General features: G+C 42.2%; 1 protein-coding gene across 2 annotated transcripts in view; it reads left to right on the top strand.

The window, feature by feature from the left end:
- Positions 1-299: 299 nt before the first annotated feature.
- The window catches only part of SAMD13 (sterile alpha motif domain containing 13), a 22,951-nt gene continuing 4,645 nt past the window's right edge, over positions 300-18,605 (top strand). The window contains exons 1-5 of one of the 2 annotated variants that reach the window (XR_008467996.1): positions 300-419; positions 1,861-1,945; positions 6,485-6,596; positions 11,925-12,346; positions 13,355-13,621. Coding sequence is in view for 1 of the 2 variants with exons in the window: in XM_054211232.1 (XP_054067207.1) it covers positions 1,893-1,945; positions 6,485-6,596; positions 11,925-12,068 (309 nt within the window). In the remaining variant the exon portion in view is untranslated. Of the gene's footprint in view, positions 420-1,860; positions 1,946-6,484; positions 6,597-11,924; positions 13,234-13,354; positions 13,622-18,605 lie in introns of those variants that run through there. The other variant, XM_054211232.1, reaches the window with a different exon arrangement.

Raw genomic sequence — 18,605 nt, 5'->3', positions numbered from 1 at the left:
TCCCCTCGGTTTGCAATTGCCCGTGCCCCCCCCGGACCCGGCGCTGCCGGAGGGCAGTCGCTCCCGCTCTCCCACCCCCGGCCCCACAGACGTCCCGGGGTGCCCTCCCGAGCCTCCGCGCTGCGGGCGCTTGCAGGGAAGGGGGCTGCCGCGGGGCAGCAAGCGGGGGGGGGACCCCGCCGGCTCCCCTGACCGGGCGACGGGCTCAGCGCTGCGCCTTTAAAACGTCCGCCATGACGCGGGCGGCGGTTGGTGTGTGGCGGCGGCGTCAGGCGGGCCGGGAGCCAGGCGGGGCTGGTGCCCGGTGTCAAACTGAGCCGCCTCCGAGCGCCCCGCTACCGGCGGGGGGGGGGGCGGGAGCTGGGGGCTCCGCCGCTCCGGAGCAGCCTGTAGCAATGCTTTGGTTTAGTTGCTCGTAGGTAGGTTTTTATGTCTTACTTCCACCCCCCCCGCCCTTCCTCCCCCAGCCAAAAAAAAAAATGACAATGTGGTGCAGTGCTGCCTGGCGAACGGTTTCGGAGATGCTTGTAAAATGGTGAACGCGTGTCACACAGTCCCGGCGGAGCCGTCTCCTCGCCCGCCGCGGGGGAAGGGTCGTCCTCCCCCCGCCGGCCCCCCGACCCCCGTGTGGCTTCCCGGGGCCGTGGGCTCGGCGGGGGGTGCCCTGCCCCGAGCCCGAGGCGGCTGCCGGGTCCTGTGCGGCCGGGGGCGAGGGGACCTTCCGCGGATAGTGCTGGTGCGGTTGTCGTTTTGCTGTCACCTCAGGTGAACCAAGAAGTGATCTGAGGGAATGCTTTGAGTTATTTGGTCAGCGGTGCAGGGAGAAGCATCTTTTCGATTAGTTTGTTACTGTTTTCTTGGTGCTTTACGTGCTGCTAGCTGTATGATAAAGGGTCTTTTTTCTTTCCTTAACAGTGTTATTATTTGCTATCCTCTATTTTTGCAAAGTTTTAGCGGAAGAGTGTGTTTTCCCTCTTTTGTACTTCCCCGAGCTCTGTGACATTTCACTGGCATCCATTAATGCTACAGCAAGAACATCCTGAGTCCTTGGTCAGTTCATTGGTGCTCTCTGAAATAGAAATGGCTTACTTGAGAACAGAAAGAAGGGTCTTGGGTCATTTCTGCATGTTCCATGGAGTGGTGGAAAAAGCTGTGTGGTGGAAGTACTCCAGCATGCTGCGGGGAGGGAAACAAACTGGATTTTCTCCTGTGTCCTTCGTGTTTTCCTTTCCTTTTCAGAGTTCAGTATATACCATGCCTATAGAAGAAGCTGTGCAGGTGTGGGAAGGATGGTCTTATGGATAAGATATGGATTTAGGCCTCAGGAGTTTGGCACTCAATTAGTAACTCTGCTTACCAGTTCTGTGTATGAGATGGGTATAAGTCACTTTCTGCTCATCTGGATCCCAGATTCCCCATTCGTAAAACAAGGCTACAGATTTCAAAACCTCACTAGGGTTAAGATCATATGTCTGTTTGGATCCTCTATATAGCAGGACGACTGAAGGCATAATAAGCTCTCTTGATATCTAGCAATATATTGCAGGTCAGTGTCTATCTGTATGAATATATAGTTTGACCAAAATTTAATTAGTTTCAAAAAAGATCAAATGTAACATTACCTTCCTTGATTTTCAGGCATGAAATATCTCTTGCGTTTCAAGCACAGGTCAACTTTTTCTAGTTCCTTAGCCATTATCAGCTTTGCCAGGCTTCTGAGGAAAGCAGTCTTTGACAGCGCATTTGCTCTCAGGCGGAAACATGGTTGTGTCTCTGTAGAATGCTTGTTTCATTTATGTTATGTTGTTCTTTTCATGCTATCAATAATTAAACACAGCTTTTTTCCCCCCTATTGATCAGTTGCTGAAGTAAAAGAAACCTCTATCCTCCCCATGCTAACTGTTGACATGGAAAACAAGGAAAATGGCTCCCTGGATGTCAAAAAGTAAGTGAATCCATAGTGTTCAGTTTATGTAAACAGCACGTGTATTGTAGTTTTCCTTTGACTTAATGTGGTTGGCAATGGTGGGCACTTACATCTCTGCTCATTTCAAATCTCCCCATTCTCAATTACTTTTATTGTATTTCAACTTTGAAATAGAGGAGTCTCAGGCACTGAATTGATTAAAAGTGATATGTGGGAGGACTGTATTGCAACGGAGAGGTGTAAAAGCTAGTAACTTAAGTTAGGGGTATACCTTTCTCCACTGACCTCTCCTCTCAACCAGAGACTAAAGCAAGTAACCAGCACTCTACCTCCGCTCACCTGTCTGCTAGTGGCTTTTGCAGAACTGGTGCCTGATGAAGTGTCTTGTGTGGAAGTCTCCTCTCTGTCTCATTCAGAGACACACACCCCTCTCTGCTGACTGCCCAGCCATCTAGATCTGAAAAGTAGCAGCAGCATGTCTTTGGTTCCTGTCAGTTCTATTCTGGAACAGATATTTTAATCTGTTTGCTGGAAAAGCCCTAAACTGCTGTTTTTTTATTTCAGACCTAGGGTGGGAATAAGACAGAGACATGGTGTGCACTGCTTTACAATTTTCTTTCGTGTGGTAGACTGCAGGCTAAAACAAAGGAACTGTTTTGGAGTCATTTCCGTATTCTCAAAGGTCAGCAATTCTTAGATTAGGACTAGCAATTCTAAATGAAGTTATGATCTGAGAAGTGGAGTTCTGCATGGAAAAATTTGGCCTTGTTGCTTTAGGGTTATAGAAGCTGTGCTGAGATACATACATATATAGACACATTTTTAAAACATCAACAACCCAAACACAAAGAAATGTACTAGAGAGAGTTTGTAGTTTGTCCTCTCAAACTGCAATACTTCTGCAAAGCTACACCTTATTTTTCTCCTTCAGATCTCTTTTCTGTAAGCCTTCCAAGAAAACTTGACAATTGTTAGGCTCCCAGGCACTAGAGTAATATAAATAATAATAATGGTCACTTCAGGATGCTGATAAAACACCTGATTATGACACAGCATCAAAAGATCTGATGGCAGCCATTAATATCAGCATGCTCCCCCTTCACTTGAGACGTTGGTTACACCACACCAACATTAAATGCATTTTTCTGTTAGAATCATAGAATTGCTGAGGTTGGAAGGGACCTTTAAGATCACCAAGTCCAACCTTTCCGTGACTATGAGTAGATTATATCGTATATGTCCCCCAGAAGCCACCTTCAGTTGGCAGTCTTGCTTCTACGATGAGGACTCGGTGGTGGGAGGAGAAGGGAGGCAGTCAAAGCAAGGGCAGTTTACATTTAGCCATTTTCCTCTGAGGCTTAGGTGATAAACGCTCAACTACTAACGGCAAAGGTGGCTTTTTAAAACTGATGGGGATTGTAATTAAACTGATCAGGAGCTGTGGTTTCTCAAAGAATATATGCAGTATGTATGTTTGCATATCTACAAAGGAAGTATTTGGCGCTTTCTTGAAGTGGATATAAATAGCTTGGATAAAATCTGTTTGTTCACATCCTTTCAGGCCTTGCTGCTTCTGCCACATGATGGCAATAAAGGCACAGGGACAGTGGTGAAAAGCAGACAAGCCTAATCTTTGTTTGTTGTCAGTGCAACTAGTATCTCGTTACAAAGCCTAAAATGCCAGTCCTCTTAAGATTTTACAGCATCCAGGGTGTCTGGCATAAACCAGTGTATGGCTAAGCCATGGCTGTTATATATTCCCTTTTCTTGTCTAAAGAATAGAGCCATGTGCAGCAGCAGCAGGGCAAGACTGTTAAAGTCTAGAAGCCAAATGAGCATCTGTGTGGATAGATGGGTTAAAATCCATCCAGCCTCCAACAGTCTGCCACATGCCTTTGAGTCTTCTGCAGCTGTAGCTGTGGAAATTGGCTCCACTTGAGGTCCAGCATGATGTTATTCCTTGAGGCAGGAATTTGCAATTATTTCCTGTGATTAGTTAGTGACTCAGGTAGAGTCCCTGAAGTCATTGCAGTCGAGCCTGGGATGGGGCTGGACCAAACTGTAGTTCCCTAGGAGTAAAAGAAGAGCTACACGAAAAGCTAATGCACCTGGGCTGAAATACAAAATTGTAGGAAAGAGGGTTTGGGACCATATTTAGCTTGAAATTAAAGTGTTTTGGGAAGTAAGCAAAATACCGCTAAGAGGTATTTTTACAGATTTCAGAATCACAGAAACTTCAGAGTTGGAAGGGACCTCTAGAGATCATCTAGTCCAACTCCCCTGCTAGAGCAGGGTTGCCTAGAGCACATTACCCAGGACTGCATCCAGGCGAGTCTTGAAAATCTCCAGAGAAGGGGACTCCACAGCCTCCCTGGGCAGCCTGTTCCAGTGCTCTGTCACCCTCACCATAAAGAAGTTTTTCCGTGTATTTGAACGGAACTTCCTATGTTCCAACTTGTGCCCATTGCCCCTCGTCCTGTCACTGGGAACCAATGAAAAGAGTCTGGGATTTAATCTTTTATTTGCTATTTAGGAAGAATTAAATTCAATATCTTTTAGGATTTATTATGTGGGGTTTTTTTAAATACTGAGTTGTTGGGGGTTTGTTTATTTTTAATTTTAATTAGAAGAGGAGTCATTGAAAGTGGTAGTCTATGTCTTGAGGAAAATGCAAAGATATAAATATAATTCTTCAAATGCTGCTTTTACAAATATGTGTAGGTTTTGTGTGGTGCTTTTCACATTTTACTTCTTAAGCATCAGAATGTGCACAACACCAAAAATCTTAATTGAAAGGCATTCTTTGATTTACAAAAAAAAAAAAAGGCAGCTTTGATAAGGCCAGATAGTCTAATTTTCAATTTGCTGAGTGTTGCCTTTCTATGTAATCACAATCAGTGAAGCGATTCATGAAGTAAGTCATTACTTGATGAGCAAAAGTAAGAAACTCTGGCCCTTTGCTCATTGCTCTGAGATATGTATATATTCAGTGTGATAAGTGAAAGAAACTGCTTTTAGAAGACCAGATGCAGCATACAGTGTGATATTGAGGCTGCAGTGTGAGTCTCTAGGGCCAGAATTTTGTTGTCATATTGACAGGTACATTGCAAGAGTTAGGGGAGAAGCAAAAATCATTGTGTTCACGAGTCCTCCTTCCCAGGGCTCAGGTAGTTGTAGAAATTGCAATGTTGTAGAAATAGCAATGGGAGCCACTATATGTGATTCTTTTTGCTTCTCTTCATGGCTGGTTGGAAAAATGGTTGGCCCTTGATTCACTCAGTTATTTTGCTGAAAGATATGCAAGTCTCGGCAAGACAGAGGCAGTGACAATTGGAAAAGAAAAACTTGAAGACAGAAAAAAAATGCTGTCAGGAGAGTATAATCTGTGTTTCTTTTCCAGCTGGTGCTGTTGAAAATCAAAGTCCTACCTCTAAGCTTCAGGACCTGAAATGGACAGGATTCTGACATCTGCCCTGATCTGTACACTTTTGATATTTTTTCATTAGCATTATGGTTAAGTGTGCAGAGGAGTGGAAAATGTATGGCATGAACTTTGGGACTTCTAGTTGGAGAAACATGTTAAAGTTCTCTCTTTTGATGTCTTGCTCTTTGTCCTCCCAAATTGCTATAGGAAAGGCAATCAAACTCACTGTGTATATTTTTTAACGTTTGTGTAACTGCAAATTCTGGTAATCTGAGATGGGATGATGGCAACTTGAGGATAAGAAATGAAGGGTAAGGATAGTCATATGAATGACTGGTTATTTTTGCTACTCTGAAAAGCAGTTGCCTGAGGTCAATCACAGAAGGAATTAATTCTGATTGTGTTTAACAGATGTTTTCTCAGATTCACACCTATTTTAAAAGCCCATAGACTTGTCCAAGAGATGAGTCCAAAACCAATTTTGAGACATTTTATATATCGAGCAATTAGTGCAATCATTGGTGCCTCTCTTTTCTTTCTTTTTCCTTTTTTTTTTTCCTTTTTTCCTTTTTTCCTTTTTTCCTTTTTTCCTTTTTTCCTTTTTTCCTTTTTTCCTTTTTTCCTTTTTTCCTTTTTTCCTTTTTTCCTTTTTTCCTTTTTTCCTTTTTTCCTTTTTTCCTTTGTTTTCCTGTAGTTTCTACCAGTGTTACAAGGAAGCCAAGTCTCATCTGGGGAAAGAATAATCCACATACTGCAATTCTTTATAAGTACTTGGTAGCTGAAAACAAGCTGCAGTCTTGAAAGACAGGGATTTAGAACCTCAGTCATGGTGGTTTTTATTCTCCAACTGCAGCACACTTGCAGGAAAAGATACTGACAGATATGAAGATTCATATACTTTCTTCTCTTCTCTCTCTTCTGAAGTACCTCAGTTGTCCCCAGCATCAGGTCTTTGAAATGGAAGAGATCAGGCGTGACTGTTCTGTATTGGGGCGGGTGTGTGTGTGTGTGTGTGAAAGAATACTTTTCCTGGAGGAGCAAGGAAGGAGGGGATGTACATGGGGTGTGCACAAAGAAGCAGCAGATGCTCTGCACACATTTAGTGATTACTTGTCTGGATTTGCACTTTGCAGTTCAGTAGAGAACGGGAGACCTCCAGATCCTGCTGACTGGGCTGTTATCGATGTTGTGAATTATTTCAGAACAGCTGGATTTGAAGAACAAGCCAATGCCTTTCAAGAACAGGTAAACCTGTTAGGACACACCTTTTGACTGCCACCAGTTTCTCACATTGTACATTTTTGCCATGGATCTGGTTATATACTGTTAAATGGGAGTGAAAATTCCACATTAATGGAGGGATTTGAGTCTGTTATTGGATGAAAATCCATGGGACTATGATCTTTGAGTAACGATGTTGTTCTACAAGGTGTTGATAAAGGGTTCGTGTTTGTTTAAAGCAGTCATCTGAAAGGTGAGGAGTCTAAACAAATTTTCTGGCTTGGACTCAGTCTCCCTATACAACCCACTCAGTTTCAGTATCTTGTTATTTAAAATGTGAGTGGTAGTTCCCTTCTTCCTCAGTGTATTGTGCAAATACCATAATGAGCATTTATAAAATCCATGGGTCCTAAGAAGCAAGTTGCTTTTGAAGACCTCGGGTGAAAAAGGGACTGCCGTGTTGCATTGAACTTGGCAGTGCAAGTGAACAGGGGAAGTACAAGTTGGCGATAAAGGGGAAGAATATTTTTAGGCAGAGGAGCAGCATGCTTGTAGGGCTCAGTCTGAGAAAGGGGTTGAGTCTTCATTTCTGGGCCTTGTAATTGTTGATGCTAATGGATGGCTTCTTTTGGTAGATTTGGTCAGCAAAGAGCTTAACAGTCCTATGGCCCCTTGTAACTTGGCTGTCAGCACACTGGTAATGTGTATTAGTGGGCAGGATATGGCTTACTTGGCCTACAGCCCACCTGTTCCATAGAGAAGGAATTTAGATCTCCAGATTGTCAGTTCAGCCCCTTCCCTGAGAAGTCCATATGTTTGCACATGACTACCAGGAAATTAGTCACCAACACTTGCATATAGTTATCAAAATAGATGGCTCGACCTTCCAAGGCACTGAGTTAGTGCAAGTTATTGGCAGCTTTGCAGGGAAAGTGTACATCTAATGTGAAATAACGTTACTCTTGGTTAAGTTAGTCTTGCTGACCTTCAGCAGCTGGGCAGTGAAATCCCAGCTGATTGTAACTGATGAGTGTAACAAGAGTATCTAAATTTAGCTCTTTCTGCTTGGGGATGAAAAGACTGGTGTTGGAAATATTCTGGCAGGGTACAGAGAGAGGCTCTTTCTGCAGCTGCTACTAAGTTTTCAGAATTTGAAGATGGGTAAACAGGCAAAGAAATTGTTTAAGTGTATCCATTCCTTAATACCAGCATCCATGTCTCCTTAACAGCCCTAGAAACGTGGCTTAAAAAAGACACACAGGCAAAGTAATTGCGGCCTCTGGGTTTTTTCCTTATACTGACAGATACCTCTGACTTTCATCAAATATCTTAACCTCTCTGCACCTCAGCTGGCTTGTCAATAATACTGCAGTAATTACTACTGATCTTGCAGCAGCAAGGTGAGGCTAACTCACAAGTTTTGGCAAAGCAATTTGCAACAGCCTGATGGAAAGCAGCATAGAAGTAGAGTGTAAAGGTTTTATTAGTATTCTGCAGCGAGGGCAAGCGGCTTCAGAGGAGGATAGCTGAAGTAAGCTGCTTTTTAGTATTGTGTTGCCAGGGCTCTGCCAGGATAGAAATGTGGCTGTGATTCTACTGTCAACTTCACTTTATGCCAAAGCCTTGGAGAGAGAGGCTGACAGATGCCACCAGGATGCGGCCAGGAGATGTGGGACGGACACTCACAGCAGAAGTCATTGCCATTTCCTTCCCTTGCATTCCCTTAGCAGCCTGAGGAGCAGCAAGTGCCTGGTTCTCCATGCCAGCTCTGCCAGTCCATTCCCTGTTTGCACCAGGAACAGCTCCAGGAGCAACCCCATCCCTAACCTCTTACCAGCAGTGGTGTTCTGTTTCCTCTATGCTGCTTGCTAGCCACTAACTTTAACTCTATGTACTTAGGGTCTTTGTTATCAGGATGTCCCAGGCCTTCCAGGTATGGCAGTGTGGGCACGTTGAAACTTTAGCCATTCTCTGTCTACAGAGTCACCAGGCATGCAGCTGAAGCTCTGGCCATCTCTGTTTTTCTCTGCCATTTTGACTGCAGCTTGCCTAGGCCCCAGAAACCTAAATTCGTTTGATCTGCTACTGCCCTGAATACATATTGGAAATGGAATGAGGCTGTAAATAGTAAAGGAAAGTATTCTGTTTCACGTACAACACTGGTAAATTGTTTTCCACTGAACTGCTTCAGTAGGGATAGCACAATGGTTTGTGCAAATGGTTTTACAAAACATCCATAGCCCAGAGTGTAATCTATGAGATCTATTATTACATTCAGCTCTTACACAACAGCAACTGAGTCCACGCTTTCTTTTGATGAAGCTGAATACATCTGGACTCACCCAAAGCAAGCGACTCAAGGAATTTTTAAGGCCTGAATTTTTCTTACAACATTTTAGGGAAAATGAGAAGACATTTTAAGAACTGCAGAATGTTTTATTAAAAGTGTATTATAAGTGCTGGTAAGAACTGATGATTGTATGATGATTATACATTATTGCTTTTTGGAGTTCCACTGATGTCAGCCAGTCAAAAGAGCTCACTGATGAAAACAGATTCAATTGAAATATGTTTGCCAATAACAAAAAACACATAACATCAGCAAGCAAATCAGACAACCCAAGAAGATGGGGACACAAGATAATTAAAGAGATAGGCAGACTGGATGCAGGATGAGCGTGTGAACACCTTCAAAGAAATGCTGCCTGCCAGTATGTGGCTGAGCTTTCTCTAGGAGCTCTGGGAGCACAGGGGGCTGTGGTCACTCAAAGACTGATGCTGTTTGCCATGTCTCGAGACCTGCTAGCACTGTGCCTGACCTTCATTATTGCCCATGTGGCTTCTTAACCATTAGTATTACAATAGCCAGATAAGCCCAAGTAACCCAGTGGTAGTTTGCTGGCCTCACTGCAACGTCTTACCGAAGGGAAACTGCAGTTTGATGCTAGTTTGTGTCCACTGCTGCTCTCTAGCAGAGCCATGTGAGCATGCTGGCTGCCATGCTTTCCTGTTAGCTGTACTGTAAAACCTTACAGTTCTCAGTCACTTGGAGCAAGAGCAGAAAGAGTGCTGGGAGGACTTGAAGCTTAACTGGTCCTCTGGTTATTTGCTGAAGACAATATGCTATTGCTGCTGAGGTCACCCTGGCACAGTGGGGAGTTACTATTAACTCTAGTTGTGCAGAGGGGTTCCTCTACAGATGGCATTAAAAAGGCATAGTGAAAGCTGGCATTAAAGTTGTGTCCTGAAAAAAACACAGAAAAGAGAGACCCAGAGAAGAAATTCAGAGAAGTCACTAAAGCATACAAAAGCTTACCTGGCGTCAAGTAATGGAATGACTGTGACAAATATACAGAAGCAGGTTTAAGTGGAAGACTGAAGCAAAGCTTACAATACACACAAAGATACAAAAACCTTGAATTCTAAATATGTAATCACTCGTTTCTACTCAGATATGTTTAGAGAATCAGTTTTCTATTCAACAAAAGCCTTAGCTGTTACCAACTTTTGTAGAATCCATAGGGAACCCTGTGGAAGAAGGGAAAGGAATAGATGCTTTTTTCCTGTTCTTGGAGTTTCCTCTCTTCCAGGTACTGGATTTACTTCATTTGAACTATACCAGACTGGAGGCTGTTCTTCCTCCATAGCATCGTTGAACCGCAGCAGCAAAGGCAACTTCAGATCGGTCATAGCAATGAGCAAAATACTCACTGGTGTCAAAATTTCCACAGAAAGAATAGTGACAAATGGAAAAGAGAGGATAGAAACTGGTTTTAACCATTAACATTCTCAACAGTAATTGGAAAGAGGCACCTCCTATAATTGGGTAAAAACTTATTGGAAACTTCTTTTCTTTTAGAAATACTGTTGCATTGCACACCTCTTAGGGATTAGCAGTCGCATCACTTAGGGAGATTTTAAAGACATTACACTTTCAGCTGATCTTTGACTATGTTGTAGTTTGTCTGTGTATTTTGTAATTATAAACTTCATCAAATCATTAGAGAGATCAGTCTGGACAAATTGTTGCTGAACTCTAATACAAGTCTTCATCTTTTCACCTTGAGTTGTAATCAAGGATGGGTTCTCTGACATTTCCAATTTAACAATTAATATTTCTAAGGAAGTGGGATAAATTGATGTGTGATGTTTATAATATGTATAAAAATATAAAATGTTGTCAATATGTTATCATGGAAAACAACAATATACGCAAGCATTTTAACTGCTTGCTGTCTGTTGATAATAAATTCAACAGTTAATAGTGAGTTTTTTGTTAAAAGTAAAAAAGAATGCAACAGCAGAGTGAAGTTCGGAGAAGGAGAATGCCATAAGGTATATACTTCTTTGAGCTGTGATGACCTTGGGAGGTCTGACTGTGTTGTGAGACACCAGTCAATGCATTACTGTGTAGCTGTAGCTCCTGTCTGCTGAGTAGTGCAGTGTGATCCAACTGTAGGAATGTGTAAAGAAAAGGATGGTCCCATGTCTAAAACAAAGACCGGAGTTGAGAGATGTGGATTATTCCTCTTCCTCATTACAACCTTTGCAATATCGTTCAGAGGTAGTTTTCAAATATACAACAAGGTTTTGAGGTGGACAAAATGACAAAGCCTACAGGATTTGTAATCTAAATAGGTCAGAAAGCCAAGGTTTGAGAGAAAAAAACCAAAAAAACCCACAAAAAACAACAACGTATCTGTGATTTAAAAGTGGGGATTTTAAACAGGAACGAGTAGGGGGTTTTGAGACCTATGGTGGGAAGTTGCTGCTCTTAGCCTCTTCCATTGTAAGTGGAGGAAGAGACGTTCCCTCAGAGTGTTGAGCTCCATGGTTAGGCCCTTCCAAAATTTCTGATTGCAGGAGTTTTTTTGGGGCTTTTGTTTTCGTTTTTTCTTCTTCTTCTCCCTACAGGATGCATGGGAAGATTGGCCTTTTAAAGAAGGCAACTGAAGTTATTAGCAGATACTGACTAGTACAAACTTGCATATCGCTGTCAATGGTAATTCTTCTGAAATGCACTTCATAAGCCTTCTTCTTAAGACTATCCTTCCCTTAATGGCTGATAATGAGGAAATCTGCACATGTACCTATTAATTTGAAACAGATTTACAAGGAGGAAATTTTGAAATTAGGCTCATATGGGTTTTGTGCTTGGCTAAATAGTATTTATGCCTTAGCACAGGTGAGCACTTGACAAGCAGGCAGCAGAATTTAGCAGCTATGAACATAGTTTCGGCACTGTTTCTTTTCTCATTGATCCTCTGTAGTAGTCTTCCATTTGTTGCATGACTGTTCTCATCTGTTAGATTTGTACATTTGTCTTTATCAACTCTTTAATTCTTCTTATAGGAAATTGATGGCAAATCATTACTGTTGATGACAAGAAATGATGTACTGACTGGACTTTCATTAAAACTGGGGCCTGCGCTGAAAATCTATGAATATCACGTAAAACCTCTACAGACACAACATCTAAAGAACAGCTCTTTATAGCGAATTGTCTAATTGGGGTCATGTTGTGCCTCAAACAATAAATAAGCAATTTGGTTTCATGTGATGGAACTTTGTAAAGAGAGAATATATCTATTAAGAATATAAACCAAATTACAATATATATCCTATTGGATAGAGTTGGCAATATACTATATACTGAGTCTGAACTGAGAGAGGTAGTGTGTATTTTTTACATAGTACATAATGATTTTCTCTTTTAGGAAGTGTCAATGAGCATGTTGAGATAGCTACGTCACTGTATCCAGAACAAAAGGGAGGTATGTCATTCTCATTTTTGAGCCAGACATGTTCTTGATTTCATGAATTAAAATACCAAAAAAACCACCCCCACAAAACAAAAGTTTACATGCATCTTTGGGAGAGAGAGACTAATTAAAGTAGGGTTTGGTTTACACTAAAGACCTACTAAAATTATTACTACTTATAATTTTAGAATGGGGCTGACACTTGCCAACTCACCCTTTTTTGCAGAGGGTCCTATTTTGACCTTATTAAGGTTTACTCGTGGTATGCTGCAATGTTTAAAGCTACAACTTAACACAACCCCTTCGATAGCAGAAGGCGTTGCTGACAGGTGAAACTGGGTTGTGTATTTTTTGCTGTACTTTAAATTTTCAGCTTGTTTTCACCTGTTTTTAATAGTAGTTCTGTGTAAAGTATAGTTGTTTTTTAAAAGTTTGTGTTGCCTTGCAAAACAAAAAAACTTCATTTTATTCTCTTTTTAATTTATAACTTGTTTTCTAACATTATGCAGAAATTTGTAAAAAGAGTAAAATTCCGCGCATTTTTAATATTGTCTGTCATTGGTGTTGTAATGGTTGATTTTATTTTTTTTTTAATGCTTTACTTAACGGTTTGAATACTTGTTTTAAAAACTGAAAGAGGCTGTCTCGTCACCATACATCTCTGTTAAAAGAGAGTCTTGTTCAATCTGTTTGTACCAGTTCCCTATTTGATAGGTTGCTTGCTATATCCCAATAAAGCATTGCTTATGTTTGGATTCAGTTTACTTTACAGATCTTACACCTTCTCTGTTTCTTTGTTGTGGTATATTGGAGCTCCTATTTTTCTCCATTTTCCCATTAAAAAGGTACCAAAACCTACTTAATATTCTACGTTCTTGTGTTTACTTCTAACACCACCTACCAAGATATTTAAAGATTTCGTTATTTTTGCTTTTTCTTATCTAGTGTTACATACTGCTGAAGGAGAAGCCCTGGTCACAGTTCACCAGTAACATCTGTGCTTCTCTTATCCCTTTCTAGATCTGTCGGTGGTGCAGGGGTGCTGTGCTGGCCCTGGTACAGCAGGGTGATTTACCCCAGAATGCCTGGGAGACAGCCCACAGATGGTGCTAAGCACTGTATGGGCTCAGCATCTTCTCTGGACCAGAGAGCTTTGTGATAACCCCTGAAATTGGGATGTGGGGTTGCATCAGTGAAGCTGAGCAAAGAAACCGGAGAAATATGAAATAAGCAGGAGTGTGTAGTGAAAGTGGAAATGGTGAGGTGGTGCAGCTGAGAAGAGAGAAGGTAAGAGAGAATGGTGCTTTCTGCCAAGTAGGGACAGGATTCAGGGAGAGGAAGGAGACACTCCTGTGTAATCTCCTGCCTAGGTGGTGGCCCTTCCTTCACTTCTGACTTGGCCAAGTGCAAGGTGGCTGTTGATGGTTTCTGGTGTTGAGATTTGAGAAGGGATAAAGCCACATTAATAGCTGTACCATAGGTAAAGCTCACGGCATATGGTATAATACATAAACTAGATACAGCAGCATGCTTTCTTGTATACTTTCTAACCTTTACATTGTACAACATATTTATTTGGAATTTGAGATGCATGATAGGAGACAGGGATGTATTTAACATTTCTCTTTCTGTCCCTTGCACTGTAGTCACTTCAGGTATTGGTCTGTTAGCAACAGGTTTGTAAGTCACAGTCTGAATTCTACTTATGATTTTATTTATAGTTTGGTAGCATCCAGAGATACCTACTGGGAGTAGGGATCTTCTGGAAGACTAGGTTCAAATAGAGAGCGTTGTCCCTGCCTTGGGGAGTTTTCAGGTACAGTCTGTATCAGGCTAATTACAGGCTGCAATTCAAAAGTTATACATGAAACTCCTAAAAATTCTAATATAGAATTAGGTATCTTTATGAAAAGGATTATGTAAAGCAGCTGCACGTAGCAGTCTGGAGATGCCTGCCAGCCCTATATTTGTAGAATTATTGTTGGAGAAGAATACATAATGCTATGTTACTGAAGGATCAATTGAATATTCTCTTCTCCATTTGCATGTTTGGTGTGGGATTGACATGTTTTGTAGATCTACAGATGACACAGAATTAAAAGTAGAACGTATTTATTCCATGAGGGAGTAAAAACCTCCACTGTGCAGCCAAGAGAGCATGTTTGGTGATTACTGAGCACTTCTGATTCTTTTAATATATTTTAATGAGCAAATGAATTGCATTCAGAAGCATCCAGCTTATATTCCTCTTTTCATCAGCACCACTAACTGGCTCATACAAGTAGAGGCCTAACAGAAAGCTCACTGCAAGTGTGAAAGGAATTTGGAGGATGTTGCTCAGAACTGTAACAATTTTTTTTACTGTCCCCGATCTTTATTGTAGTTTCCTACTGTTCTCTGAGCTTTATAATGCTGCTGTTCTCTTTGTGCAGGTGACCTTTCTGGTTTTGTCTGTTATATTCTCCTTGCTGTTTCTGGGAGAATAAAAAATCTTTTTTAAAGAGACTGGAGGGTTTGAAAGAGGAAGTAAAAGCCAGATTATTTTTAGCTACCATTCCTCCTGCAGAAAACACAGCTGCTGTTGAGATGAGGAAGCGACTGATGTGCATTACTGGATACCATGTCAATACTGCAGTTCTGAGAGTTGCAGAGCTATGCAGAAATCCAGTTTATAATGTGCCTGCAGCTAGGAGAGTCCTCCTTCCTCAAAAGCCTTTCCACTGCTCGGGGTGGTGGTTAAGCTGCCAGGTGTCCAACTGCTCAGCTGATATTGGGTGTGAGAGTGATGATGGTACTGGTGCTGGAGGTCTCCCCACTTTCACACTGAACCAGTGATTTAGAGAGCAGCCTCCTCCTCTTGGAGGCAGCTTTAAGGAGCAAAGCAGCAGTCAGCTCCCCTGCCCTGCTGCCAGTCAGCACAAGAGCAGAGAGAGGTGCTGCAGCCTCAGTCCTCTTCTTCCCTGTCCCTCCTCTTACCGTTTTTTATAATACCACTAGTGCGCACTTATCAGAATCTTTCATAGCACTGCTAAAAATTATTTGAAAGCATTACAGTATGCCTTTTTTGGTATGATGGTTGTGAAATATATATTGGTATTGTTCATCAGCTCCGATGTTCGCTCTCCTCTCCAGCTGTAGGTACACAATGCATAGCATGTTCTCTTTGCATCCAAATATAGTGCCAAGTACCACGCATAAAGCACATATAAGGCAACTGTCGGCAAAGTATGGAGGCTGTGACTCCAACTGTCCACCAAGGTGACTTTCTCAACCCAGAGAAAATTGTTCTTTCTGCTTGTTGATATCTCCCATCCCTGCCAAACAGTTTGCTCTAATATGCTATACTTTATCAACTTGTAGAAAATTCTTTGCTCTTATAATTATAGGACAAGACTTGGCAGCTGTAGCAAAGGGAGTAGCTGCACATGCATCACTCCTGGTTAGAAATGGCCCAGGCAAAATGTCATGTTAGGCCCTCGCTGTCAGTGATTACTTGCTAAATGAACTCTTCTCACTTTTCCACTGCTTTTTTCAACATGTTCAATTTCTGCAAAGTCCTTTACCTCTTCCTCTTTTTCAAAATCAGCATTTAATTGGTCTGTTAACTTCAACACTCCTCTTTCCACTGTCACACTTGAGTTAGTTAGTTACAATCACAGTTATTTGAAAAGCAGAGGGTCTTACTTTCTGTGAGAAGCTATAAGTTTATTTCTCATTTTTTAATTACAATATTGTCTAAAATTTGATGGCTGAGTCTGAGCAAGACCAGGAAAACATTATCTCACTTTTTCTCTATTCTGGTTCTTTACTTCCAAGTCAGAACAGCAGTTCCTTCCCTTCCAGGAATGGGTTTTGTCCCAAAAGTCATGTGTGAAATTAATTGACAGTAAATGTGCGTGTGAACCATGTAACCATCACTGGCTCAATAGGCAGCAGGATGAATGCAGTGATATAGAGAAGGGTCTGCTGTACCCTCTCGCCTTCACCTCAGGGACAATATACACAGGCAATGGATTGCCTTCTGCTTCATCGAACAGAATGAGAGGACTTGGTGCTTGGGGCTGTCAGCCAGGAGAGCCCAGCCATGTCTTGTTCCATCACACCAAAGGCTTCCATACACCTCCACCTCCGCATTGCTCAGTTTTGACAGCAGCTTCCCCAGGGGATGTGCAGAGGGCAGTGGCTGTTATTAGCCCATTGGCAGCCTGCAAGGGCAGCATCCATTGGAATAATGGGCAGACTGATTTAATAAGTAGCTTTCATTCCTGTTGGGAAAGGCTGTGTTCTTTTTAATATAATGTAACAAGGTCATTAAATTATTTTTTGCTTAGCCCATAGAATTGGGGAATTGTTTGATTTAGTGATGTTCCTTTGGATCCCAGATGTGTATTCAACTAACTCCCAGAATAACGGTAGCTAGCAGATGGTATAAATTTGGGGAATGCAACTATAACCTCAAACACCTGGAGAGCCCAAGGGGAGCACCATGAAGACTGTAAGTGGCCCTTGGTCTCCATGTGAGAGTTTCATTGCTGCTGAAGGCTGCTGGTGAGTACTGGAGACCACTGTTGTATTTATATGCTGCACTCGTGAGCATCTTTGTTAAAGGAAGAGTCAGCAATTGTAACTGCTGTGTCATCAGCTGATCTGCTGATAAGGCAACAGCAAATGTCTTGGTGTTGTCAGGCTCACACTTGTCTCAAGATGTTCTCTTCCCCTTTTCAGATGATTGCTATAATCCAGCTGCTCGTCTATAAACACTCTGCAGTACTTGCTATGTTGAGGATGCCCCCGACTTTGTAGCAGCTAAATCATGTCAAAAAAGGAAGGGAAGGCTCATCGTTTGCACTGGTCTCTGATTCAAGAGTAACATTGCTTTGTCTTGTACTGGTGGATTGCAGCAGGAGGAAGTAAAGAGTAAGGAACTTGTAGCTCAGTTTGTTTCCCAGCTGGTGGCCAAACCATAGCAAGAAGAGTGGAAGCGGGTGTGTGCCTGGGTGTAGCAAACCTGTTTCACAAGAGTACTCCTCTTCTACTCCCTCCTCCCTTCTGTGTAAATACCACGTGCCAGTTTGCCTGGGCTTCTTTATCTGGAAATATGTGTAATTGAAAAGATTTGGAAACATTGCAGGCATACAAGGCCATTGAAACTTGAGCTCTTGTCTTTTCCAGGTGGATGTAGATGTTTATGTGGGAATTCATGACTAATGCCACTCTTGAGAGGTGGCAGAAGCCCCCGTCAGTACTCGGGCACTCTGGTTTCTGCTCTTATGTTTCCCTCTGCACCAAAGGTTTCTCTACTCCCTTATTTTTCTAGTTTTGAGTCCCTCCAATATTGTTTGGTTTGGGGTTTTGTTTTCAGCTCTGAAGTAGCCTGATAGGAGAGATACTTGTCCTCACTGATTTATTTATTTTCTGTTCTCTCTCTCCGTTGATTTGTCTGATCTGTTTTACTCTCACTGTATTTCTCCCTCTTCTTCCCTTCCCCCCATCTTTCCTGCTTATCTTCTGGTCTCTCTTGCCTCTGTTACCTTATGTTCCCATTCCAGGCTGGCTTTCCTGTGTATCTCCATCCGTTAGGGCCTGGTCCCACAGGCACACATTGACTTGCAGCAATACCTGATCTGATGTGGTCAGCTAACGGGTCAGCTGTGGTCAGCTAAAGTGAATGATTACCTTTGCTTCTGCCCCCCAGGTCCTTGAAGTACTCCTCCAGCTCTCTCTGGTAGGCAGCGGTAGGGTATGTGCCCCTTTCCTGGTTCTCTCCACCACTTGTGTTTTTGTGAGCCTGGCAGAGGTGAACTGCTGTCCTGGTGTGTAATTTGGGATGGATCTTGAAGGGAACATGGCAGGCTTCAACTCAGTGCAGCTGAGGGTCTGCAAGTCTGTAATAACACTATGTAACGACTAACCCCAGTTCATGTTGTTCTTATTTGATTGACATAGATCGGTCATACAACAGCTGATCTAGTAAGTGCCAATTATACATTTCTTTTTTAATATATATATGTATACTTATGAGACCAGGCGTGTGTACGTGCACTCTGGTATACGTGTGTGTTTTTTCTTTCTCAGCCTGCTATGAGTGTTAGGGCTCAATCTCAGAATCAGAAAACAGTTTATATCCTAATTATAGCTGAGATGTGAGTTGACATTTTTGATCCTATAACTGGAGACATTTAATAGGTTTCTTTTCTAGATACAGCTGTGCACTTTCTGGGAAGAAGATGGCTGGCTGTTGTATGTACACAAATAGCATGATTTTCACTTC

The sequence above is a fragment of the Rissa tridactyla genome, chromosome 8, assembly GCF_028500815.1.
Source record: "Rissa tridactyla isolate bRisTri1 chromosome 8, bRisTri1.patW.cur.20221130, whole genome shotgun sequence".
NCBI classification, from domain to species: Eukaryota; Metazoa; Chordata; class Aves; order Charadriiformes; family Laridae; genus Rissa; species Rissa tridactyla.
The sequence above is the reverse complement of the archived record's forward strand: the minus strand, read 5'-3'. Positions and strand labels throughout refer to the sequence as shown.